This window comes from Ciona intestinalis, chromosome 2, assembly GCF_000224145.3.
Source record: "Ciona intestinalis chromosome 2, KH, whole genome shotgun sequence".
Classification (NCBI taxonomy): domain Eukaryota; kingdom Metazoa; phylum Chordata; class Ascidiacea; order Phlebobranchia; family Cionidae; genus Ciona; species Ciona intestinalis.
Window position 1 is genome coordinate 4617970 of NC_020167.2, and position 11263 is coordinate 4629232.

An 11263-nucleotide genomic window follows, 5' to 3' on the forward strand; every position below is an offset into this window, starting at 1 on the left:
CCGTATGACACGGTAAAAAAACATGATTACACATAGATTTGCCCGTATAAGAGTTTCATGCTTCAGGGCTGTGGACATTTACCTACCAGTAACACAGGGCCACATATAACAAACCTGAACCACCAGCCTTGCTTTATAAGACCTTCCATACATATTTGGGGTGAAGGTAACAGAAAGTCTGGTTCCATTCGTTCCTTGTGGCTGCAGCTCGCCTGATTCTGGCGTCACGATAAATTCATTGTCACTACCACCGACAAAGTAAGCGTTGAATGGAGTCGGGTGCCTGGAAAAAAAGGTATTTTTTTGGTTGGCAGCACAGTCTGACGACATGTTTATGATACGACTGGTTAAATTGATGATTGTTGTTGATGGTTGGATTTCTTTGCTGCGTTTTGGAAGATCGACGATCAAAGTTTTTTAAACATTATATTTACATTAAAAACAGTTAATTTCCTTGTACTTTTGCACCTGCAATACCACTTTCCATATGAGTTAGAGGTTCTACCGTAAGGTATGTCAGAGGACTTAAAATTTAGGCCACAGTTGGTTCACTACTTAACAACTTATACATACAATACAAGGTAGATTTTTTGTTTGTCATTTATAAGCCAAGGGTATTTAAAAAGGTCCTTGATTCAACACGTTTACCTGGAGTGGCTGAAAAGCACAAAGCTGACAGTTGAACCTTTTCCTAATCCTGCAGCTTCCACAGTAATCACATCATCAGGAGGTGGTTCAGATGCACGAATGGCGAGAGGGAAACTCCATACCCCTCCTGTTGCTGCTGTTACCGTCAGAGTAACAGTATGGCTGAAAAAATTGGCGTTTTTTTAAAAGGTAACAGCTTCATACAAATTTTTTGTCTGCATATAAATAGTTTCAATCCTGTTAAAAAAATTAAAATTCAATAATGACTTATAGTAGGGTGGGGGACCTTTTCATTCTAATTTCTTGTGCCATTTGGTAGTAAACAATAACAATCAAAGAATTATAAAACCTTATATTCATAACTCTAATAGAATGTTGTTAGTTGTTTAAAACAAAACCAGGATATTTTGATATTATGTGTTAAAAGTATCCTGTCTCCAACGCTTTAAAAATATTGAATGAATTTGGTAATTTGCTCTCACCTTAATGGTCTAAATGGTGAAAAAACAAGGTTAAACACCAGCACCACCATCCCTGTGTGTGGGTCTCTTTCCTTACGAACCAAACTTACAGCTAAAGCTTGTTCAAGCTGCTGACGAGATTCTGAGTCGGGAAATTCTATTTTATACGAGAACTCCTCTGCTACTGAATGACCTGTAAAGATTGGTAATGAAAACTGCTATTAAAGTGTTCAATTTGAACTGAAAATAAAACATTGACAGTTGGTAAAAAAAATGGTATGTTGTCTTTTCACCTTTTTTATTATATTTTCCTGTCCAAGTTAGTAGTAAACAAAAACATTTAAAGAATTATAAAACCGAATCCTGATGACTTCTATTGTTTAAAACACGATAAGAGTATTTGGATACTATGTGCTAAAGGAATCTTCCCCCAACCTACTAGCAAAATTTGACCTACCTTCCACCACCACGCCATCCTGTGCTGCTTGTCGTTGTTTATCAAGTGGTGTGACCGCTCGTAACCTAGTAAGACTATGAGCCGATGCAGAGCTTGGTATGGCACCTGTGAGAGTTACTTCAAGTCGTTCTTCAATTCGACTACGAGCTTGACATTGAAGTAATGCCTCTGAAATGGGAGGTTACATGTGGAGGGGTTATTGTTTATAATAAAAAAATAATAACTTTATTTGTCTCTTTAATTACGGTAGCGAAGATTTAAAAACATTTTAAATAAAAAGACAGGATATAGCGACAAAACAACACTAGCTAAAACACGCTTACAGTTAAAAACATATTTACATTTAATTGAGAGAAAGTAAGCGTGGTATACTACGCATAGAAACCACATTTTATTTTGATTACAATAAACAGCAAAGTGTTATAAAAGTATAACACCATAATACATTAGACATTATGCCCACTGCCAACAGTTTTGCATAATCACAAAATCCAAGTTTTGCTTGTTTAACTAATTTTTAAATGAACAAACCAATGTAACATATTTATCTTCCCAAAGCAGGGCAACAGCAGTCGTTATAACACATTGTGTTTTGTTCACACTGCTCATGTCCACATGTAAAGTTACATATGTAACTTTGTGGTATAAGCAATACCAGCCACCCTCACAAACCATTTACCTCTGGTTTCTTGGGAACGAACTTCTGGAATCCCATGTATGGGGAATACCCATCTTATTTTTTCTATTCGACCGTCATCGGTTCTGCTGATCGGTCGAATTTGTTCAACTGTTTCAATTTTTTGCCCATTTAAACCTGGGGAAAGAATTAATGGAAATGATATAATAAATACTGCAAAAGCAGTAGTAGTAAAAACTTTAAAAAAGTGTGTTGTTCGGAATGTCTTTTCATTAATAATAAAATACAGATTCCATTTCATGACTGGATAACAGATTAAATTAACAACCATGCAATAAATATAAACTAACAAGGAATTAGTTTAAGCATATTGAATATGATTTCCATTATAAACATATTACCAATTGCTAATTGTTAATGCTTAAATTTATTGCAGTTGTTTGTACTGCCAATCTGTAACAAAATGTTCTATCAACCTGTCAAGTCTTCTATTCCATCTGTTTCTTCAGGCCATGGCATTCCATCCTTCCTTCTAACAGAGATTGTTAGCGCTCCTTCATGTCTTCGCATCTGTAAAATATATTTGTAAATAATATTGTAACAATACACTTAAACATATACATAAAGAATTTCAAAATAATATTGTAACGATACACTTGAATATATAGATACATGAGGACTGTCTTACCATAAATACATGGTAAAACTATCTTAATAATTACCCAGACATTTACAAATGCAGTAAATGGTAAGCATGTGGTGTTATAAGTTAACAACTGCATTTGTACCAACATATGATAAAAATTAAATTTTATTCATTCATAGTTTTATTACACGTATGTTGCTTACTTTTCAAACCTTAAACAGAAAAAATTCAAAACAGCTTCTTTAGTAAAAAAGAACAACAAAAAACTTTTTGTTAATTCTACTTAAAAAAACATATTTGAAATTTCATTTTACTTACTGTATCAGGTGAGAAAGTGAATGGAATGTCAAGCGACTGTTTTGGTTCCAATTGAATGTTGCTTGTGTGCTTCAGTAGGAGACAGAATACTGAATCCACAGTTATACTGTTCCTGGAAAAAAAGTGTCAATCAAAATAATTTATTAGCATAATTTCTTATCAAATATATTTATAAATATTAAAAATACCCAAGCTTTTCACCACAGAACAATTAAAACAACGAAACATATATCATAACATTAAAATGTGTCGAAAAAAATAATTAAAACAATACTTAATACAGTTTACTTATCCGATGCAAAAAAAGTCAAAGAAATTACAATGCAAAAAAAATAAAGTAAAAATGAAATATTTATATTAAAAAAATAAAAAAATGAAAATATATAAAAAATAATTATTTTACCTTAGAATTGAGCTTGATATTCCATTCATTGTTTGTTCATGGTCACATATTGTTGCATCAACAATCACAGTGGTGTCTGTTGGATTTCGGAAAGGTAATATGAGTGAGGTGCTTGAACCCACACCGGCGCTCACACTGACAGGTTCCATGGGTGTTGGGGCCAAACCACGACCATTTATGAGGTAAGCGGCTTCTCCAAGCTGCTTGCTTCGGAGAATTACTGCGTTTAAAACAATTGGTTATAAGTATATGTGATAATTTATTTTTGTATTATAAATTTAAAATTATGTTAGCAAAAAATATAATGTATCCAGATTTATAACTGGTATGTTTCTAAATTAATTTGTTTGTAATTTAATTTCTACACGATGTTCATTAAAATCTTTAAAAGAAAACACAGTTGGTTCAATCTTTTGAGCATTTGCAATCCAGTATTTAAGCAAAACTTGTTTGACAACTGTCTTTCTGTAGTTGAATCTTTTTGTTATGGAAAATCCCATGCAGAGTTGCAAGGCTAATTTTTTACTCCAGCCACTGAATTTGTGGTTTTAAAATGCATTTTTTTCAAAAATGTTTTTAAACTTGAAGCATTTGAGCATTTCTTTTAATACACAAACTTGTGTTGTCAATGGAGTCCAAGATGGAGCGCCAACCGCATGAAAGGCTTTCTAAATTTACCGGTGTTGGGGTAATGGTTTAAATCAGGACTAAATTCCAGGTCCTTGACAAGGACCTCACCCACACAGAATAAAAAAAAAGAATAAGTATATTATCTTAAACTGACCTGTAGCTTGGTGGTTGTGAGCTCCAAGTGATGTTGGCATGAATTGAATGGGAACATCCAATGATGATCTGGGAGGAACACAGAAATATGGATGTTGCTGAAGATCAATGCTGGAGGTTGGAAGATCAAGAGAGAAGTTGACATCATTGGTGAGGGTGGCCTCCACCTCCATGGGATCATCAGTTGGATTGTTCATCGAGATAAGTTGACGACACCATCGACCTGGGAGGTGAAATGTATAAATATCATAAACACATAACAGTATGGATAAAATGGGAACAAATAAAAAATCAATTCAAGAGCTTTTACCCATTTTGGAACACACAACAATATCCTGCAATACAGTGTTTTTAATTCATTGCAGCCTTAGCTTTTCGCTCAGATTTGAGCAAAGTAGAATGTGTTTGCTATCCACTTTAAGGGGCTTATCAACGAAAAATAAAATTTGGAATATGGATACAGATAATCAAATTATGATTTAAAGGTACCACCAAAGTTTTAACTACGAAATAGCTTCTAAAAAATATTTATCTCTTTGAAAGCGACAGCGGTTAAACAATCACCCACTTCAATTCCTTTTAACTCATAGGCTGTCACGAAAAATCCAAAAATAAAAAAAAATCTTTTCACCTACATAGAATAAAATAAAGATATCTCACCAAGCTGACAATCCATAGCGGGCAGGTGGGTTGGTGGTGGGGGCATGCACACCAACTCCAGTTTATACCAGAATTCACCGGTATGCTCACTGCAGAAGAACACGGACCCTTCACTGGTACCAACCACACATGGAGAGTATTTGAGTTGATAAGAACCAGGAACTCTAGGTCGAAGTGAAAACTCAGATTCTCCTTTCAATGCTTTACCTGATACTTTAACCTGCACAAAGTTTAAAAGCTGGTTTAATTGAACACGTAAATGGGCGTATAGATCATTTTTTTGGAACAGTTGTTGAGCATGTTAGTGCTCATATAAATTCTTTTTGAGCACTTAAGTAGTCATATAAATCATTTTTGTCAAAAAGTTAATGTTGTTATAAATTGCTTTGTTGGTTACTTTTAGTTTGTTATTGATTGAGCTTAGTCGACCCTGATAGTAAAACGGGTAATTAAAATTCTTCTAATTATATTCTGTGCTCATTCATTAACGCTGTGTTTTTTTTTGTTAGACTTAATAAAGTTTTAGGGTAACAAATATAACTTTAAGTTATAACACAGGAGTTTTATTTAAGTGACTTACATCAAAGTTGAGAATTTCCCCGCATGGGTTTCTGACTGGGATATCGAAATATGCCATTTGTTGCACTGGACATTCAAACCTTAGATTTCCAAGTGGTTCCGATGGTTTAGCATCTATTTCAATTGAATACCAAACTCTGTAATAAAAATTGAGTGATTTTAATAAAACCTCTTTACTACCACCGTCGAATCAAAAACAAACCAGAAGTAACCAACAAAGCAGTTTTGAACAAGAATAACTTTTCAACAAAAATGATCTCTATGGACCACTTACATGCTCAATTAAACCAAACTTTGCGCAAAACCCATCAGAATAAGGCAACACAATTTGCTAGCACAGTGTCATGGCTGAAATAATTAGGTGTGTGTGTCTTTAGGCAAGACACTTAACAAACATTGCTCTAACCCAGTAGTCACCTAACCACAAATTCACATACCTGATAACTCATTAGCATACACGAGTGCATGAAAAAAAAGCAAATTATAATGACTGTCATTCCCCCATTGGAAAACTAAGCTACATTTATTCATTCATTGCACAAATTCACCTATAACTCTGCATAGCATCTAGTTCCTTCTTTGGTTTGAGATACGCTGGCGTGACGGACTCAACAGTTCTTTCATCTTCCTCTTCTTTATCCGAGTCACTCTCATCTTTGCTCACCAACTTTGATTTCTCAGCATCCTCCACAACGAAAGCGAGAACTCCTTTTGTTAATCCTTGTTTCCATGGAGACAGAACGAAATTGTAATCCGCTTGCTGGCCCTGAGAACAATATAAAAAATCAGAGAAATTATTTTGACCTACAACACAGGCTTGTATTAAAAAACACATAAGGCGTTACTCTTAGATGCCAGCTATGCAATAATTCAAAGTCATATACTTTAAGACAACAGTTTTTAAACTATACTCACAAACCCCTAACTCTTATTTTGTTTGCTTTCAAATTTCGAGTTTAAATTGTCTCAAGTTAGACTTTATAATGAGTTTAAAGTGTCAGGGTGTGGTATATCTGACATACAACATCACTTCCTTGGGCAAGACACTTAACAAGAATTGCTTCAACCCAGTGGTCACTTAAGGGTTGTCCATTTTGTCAGCCATACATAAATAAAAAAATCCTCCAAAAAATAATCACTCTCAAAGTTATATACTTGGTAATTGTAAGCGGGCATGATGTGTATGAAACGCCTATGTTTTAAGGACTGTCTTTGCCCTCAGAGGGTAAATGGGTTACATTCATTCATCTCACCTTCAACACAGTAACAGAAGTCACACCATCCAAGTAAGGAATATCAGTGACAACTTTATAGTTGAGCTTGTGTGGTGCAAAGTTTGGTACAGACACCGTGTATTTAAAATCCTCTCGGCATTTGCAACTGAGTTGAATGTGATCAAGAGACAGAGGACTTCCGCCAATCCCTCGCAAGTTAAACAGATGTTCAGTGCCATCAGATCTAGACAAAGACAAAAAGAAATAAAAAAATTGGATTACATTTTATCAAATGTTTTTATTAAAAAAAAAAGGTATGAAACTAACATACTTTTTTGCAATGTTTTGATTGAATTAAAGTTAATCATATAAGTCTATATTGTCAAATTTATGATCTAAAAGAGTTAAAATCCACAGTGTAAAATGTATGCATAACATAACAGGTGTTATTTTTACAAGACATATATTTTATTATACACAATTATAAAAAAATATTAGACAGCTAGTGCACAGGTATACACAACTATTGATGTACACCATGTATAGTTCTTTTGTACAACATGTATATTATACTAAATACAAATATGATAAACTATATAAAATTGTTGTACAGGATTAAACACAATTACCATAGAAACTTGAAATCTGATTTTTAAATACCAATAAAATGAATTGTTACTTGTTTTTAATGGTGAGCTTGCCAGTAATTGAACATTCACAATGAGGTTTGAACATGAGGGGAAAATATGTTGTCTGTCCTGCCTTTGCTGTCATAAAACTTGGCCCAAAGAAACCTTTGCCATCAATCAGACATTCTAATTCCCAATCATGGTTTGATGCATTTTGCTGAAAAACAAATTTTATTGATTTTGAAAATGTAAAATAGGGATATTGTGTTGTGTAGAAAACACTAAAACTTAAAAACAGAAAAAATTCTAAATTACGAGTTTACCATGTATGTTACTTTGTGGGTGATTATTTTCTTTAAACTTTTTAAATTTTTTTTTATGCATGGATTTTTGGACAACCATAAGCGACTACAACTTACGATAGGAATGCTCTGTGTTACGCTCTGATGAGCGGGAGTGCGGAAATCGAAACGCGCCGTCGTCCCTGCGGGGTTCACAGTGCATTCCACCCTGTATACACGGACATCACCGGGTGACTTGAGGATGATGTCACACGGGTAGTGCCCGGGACCTTTTGGTGAAAATCTCACTTCTAATGGAACGGTACCATCATTCTGTGGTGAAAAATCGTAAAATGTATTTTAATTAAAACCAAAATGGAATAAACTAAGGAATAAATCGAAAAAGGTAAGAAAAAACGGTTAAAAAATTATACATATCAATACAATGAATAATTGTCAAATATAAACTAAGTTTTAAAAAATACCATAAATTTATTAGAAATTTCTAAATGATACATTATGATATATATATACTAAACCCTTGCCATACCTGTCTGTCATTAGGTCCAGCATTACTTGTTTTCATCTCTGATGCTGGGGGCGGTCCAAATGTCATTGGGGACGGAATTATAATTGAGGGTTGGGCCTGGAACCATTCAGAAGATGCTTCCACATTAAAAGTGGTTCCTCGGGGCCGTGGTGGGGCAGATGGAGGGTGAAATTGGGAAAGGGAGTCACGCATGTCGTTGTACTGCTCAGTGTCAACTAACCCCATAGCAGCAATTGCTGCTGTAACACTACCACTATCCAACGTTCCTGTATATAAATGTAACTTGTTTACCCTCGCGTGGTGGGGCAACAACAGTCGCAAAACAGGGGTGTTCTGTTTTATACACCTCATGTCTGTTTACGAGTTACAAAACATGTAAAAAAACATTAAGTAAACAACTGGATTGTACATTGCATAAAACATATTTTAATATATTTTAGAGTAAAACTAAATCTTACAGTCAGTATTACGAGAACAAAGTATGAAAAACATATATTATCAAGTGTACAAGTGCTGCTAAAGTAAATCGCAGTAAAAAATCAAGTCTAAATAATCGTGTGCAAAAAAATATATATTTTGCCAATTACTAGCATAACCAGTCTCTTTTTAAAATTTTAAATAGAAAATGTTTTGTTTGTTGCTTATTTTGTAGCACTTGAATGTAACTTGCTTTTTCTCGAATGGCCGGAAAAAGAGCAGCTATAACATAAGTGTTCTGTTTCATACACATCGTGCCAGCTTTCGGGTTACCTCATATGTAACTTTGTGAGTAATTTTTTTTGTTTTTTTTACTTGGTTATTCTGTAAAAGACTGTAATGATGCAACGACAATCATCAAACAATATAAGTACTAGACTCAGATTTATAGAACATATCACAAACATCAAATGCATAGTAATTATAAAAAGTCTGATAAAAAACATTGCTCCAGACCTGTTAAAATCCTTCTTTCTTGTTCTTTTTTCGACATCCTCTGTCTCGCAGCCAATCTAAGAGCTTTTTCTTTTGCTTCATTTGTAACAGGAACCAAAAGCTTTTCTTGCAGAGTTGAATTGTTTTCACATTTCCAGTAAATAATTCGCTCGTCGCCGCCAAACAAACCTTTACCTGGTAACAAGCATTATTACATGAATAAATAAATCGAACTTGTTTGTCTTTGTGAGGCGGAACTATGACAGTGGTTATAACACAGGTGATCTGTTTCACTCTTTGCCCCAGAGTACTAGTTAGTCCGTTAATACATTTTAGGAGTTATTATTTTTTTATCTGTATGGCTGAGAACAATCTTTAGGGGTTGCTGGGTAAAGCAATTGCCATTAAGTGACTCGCCCATATATATTGTAATTGAGGGACAAAGCCTTTAACCACTGGGCTACAGCGCCAGCATTGATGCTACTATACTGTTAAAGGTTTCAATTTACATAGACACAAAAGTATTTTAATGTTTTTAGCGTTCAGGCCTTGTTTAAACAAAAAAAAAAAATTCGTTTTGGTAATACAGTTAAACAATAAGTTTTGATAAAATGTAAAATTATAAAAATATAAACTTCCACAATTAATTCAGTCCTAATCTATAAATGGCTGAAGAAGTTACCAATCGATAGCAAAATAGTCACAGTTGAAATCTTGAAAATAGTTTTTACCTCTCTCTGCCGCGGCTGCACTTGAAATCCGGACTGAATGTTGAGAAGCAGAGTTGAATGGAACGGATGAAGGAAGAGGAAGACTGGATGTTGCTTCAACTGCATAGAGGAACTCGCCCACATCCTCATCCACGAAGAGCACGGAGCAATATTTTCTTCCAATGCTGAATGGAAGGAAATCCAACTGAAAAAGGAGGGAATGTAATGGGATTTTAACAGCAAAGCAGATTAAACATGGTAACAGTAAAATGTTTTTTATGTAAAAAAATTCCCTAACACATTGGCGTTACAGTTTTTCTTTAACGGTAAAAGATCATAGTAAATTTAAAGGGTTGCAGTATTCAATAAATGGCAAAAAAACAGCTTATATTTATTTCTAAATGTTTCTTAATATCCACTTCTAGTTTTTCCTTATTGTTAAGATACCACAGTTGACTTAAGGGGTTGCAGTATGTAGTAATGGGGATAAACCACAACTCATAAACCATATTACTCATTTATCACACCACAATAAACAAGTAAAATACAATAAGTTGCTTAATTACCACCACCCACCTGTAAAACTTTAGATTTTCCAGCCTCCAGAGAAATGTAGCATTCATGGCAGAAGAATGCTGTCAATTGTGATGTCATAGTTGGGCCTTGGTCTATTGTCTTCCTTGTGAGGTCATCAGGAACAGGTCGTTCTTCTGGAGGAGGGCTTGGTGGTGGGGAGGATTCTTTTGGTTGGCCGTGGTCAGTTCGTGATTTGACCTGAATGAGTGAATGAATAAGTTGCTATGTATGTTACTTGGGTGATTACTTTGGGGGGATTATTTGTCTTTGTGTATAGCTGATAATTTGGACAACCAATTAGAGACCACTGGGTTGGAGCAATTGCTGTACTTGTCCAAGGACACAAACGCCCACATAGCACTAAATAATTTAAAAAAATGAGTTGCACACAAAAATATTGCTAATAAAAGCAGTTTTAAAATTTTTAACATCACATGCTAAATGTTATTTATAGTTTGACTGGTAGTTTGCTTACTCAATGCTATGTGAATGGATAAGAGAAATATAAAACTGGGTTTTATGGTAGATTTCAATACTTTGAAGTAGTTTAAAACTAAATAATTTACAGATCACTTTAAAGGCTATAAATCGCCAACTTGTGCTAGTGCTTTACTAGAACTAGGCAGTGAATTTAAATACTAGATTTTTTTAATTATTAATATAGAGAAAAATAGTTTCATCCACCAAGAATATCTGTTTTTAAAAATATTATATTTAAAATTTTACCGATTTTATCCTAGACGACAAAGTTTTCTTGGCACTCTTCGCTACACCTCCCCTTTGCCCGATGTCGAGCGGA

General features: G+C 34.3%; 1 protein-coding gene across 3 annotated transcripts in view; it reads right to left on the reverse strand.

The window, feature by feature from the left end:
- The window catches only part of LOC100179897 (cilia- and flagella-associated protein 47), a 35385-nt gene that overhangs the window by 1002 nt on the left and 23120 nt on the right, over positions 1–11263 (reverse strand). For 2 of the 3 annotated variants that reach the window (XM_026840721.1, XM_026840719.1), the window contains 18 exons: positions 9910–10093; positions 9200–9373; positions 8267–8532; positions 7855–8049; positions 7486–7652; positions 6846–7050; positions 6141–6358; positions 5594–5729; positions 5014–5233; positions 4355–4576; positions 3571–3790; positions 3168–3279; positions 2680–2773; positions 2246–2380; positions 1567–1734; positions 1131–1302; positions 649–810; positions 115–283 (listed from right to left, as the gene is read on the reverse strand). In XM_026840721.1, the coding sequence (XP_026696522.1) occupies positions 115–283; positions 649–810; positions 1131–1302; positions 1567–1734; positions 2246–2380; positions 2680–2773; positions 3168–3279; positions 3571–3790; positions 4355–4576; positions 5014–5233; positions 5594–5729; positions 6141–6358; positions 6846–7050; positions 7486–7652; positions 7855–8049; positions 8267–8532; positions 9200–9373; positions 9910–10093 (3219 nt within the window). Of the gene's footprint in view, positions 1–114; positions 284–648; positions 811–1130; positions 1303–1566; positions 1735–2245; positions 2381–2679; positions 2774–3167; positions 3280–3570; positions 3791–4354; positions 4577–5013; positions 5234–5593; positions 5730–6140; positions 6359–6845; positions 7051–7485; positions 7653–7854; positions 8050–8266; positions 8533–9199; positions 9374–9909; positions 10094–10464; positions 10663–11190; positions 11254–11263 lie in introns of all 3 variants that reach the window. The other variant, XM_026840720.1, reaches the window with a different exon arrangement.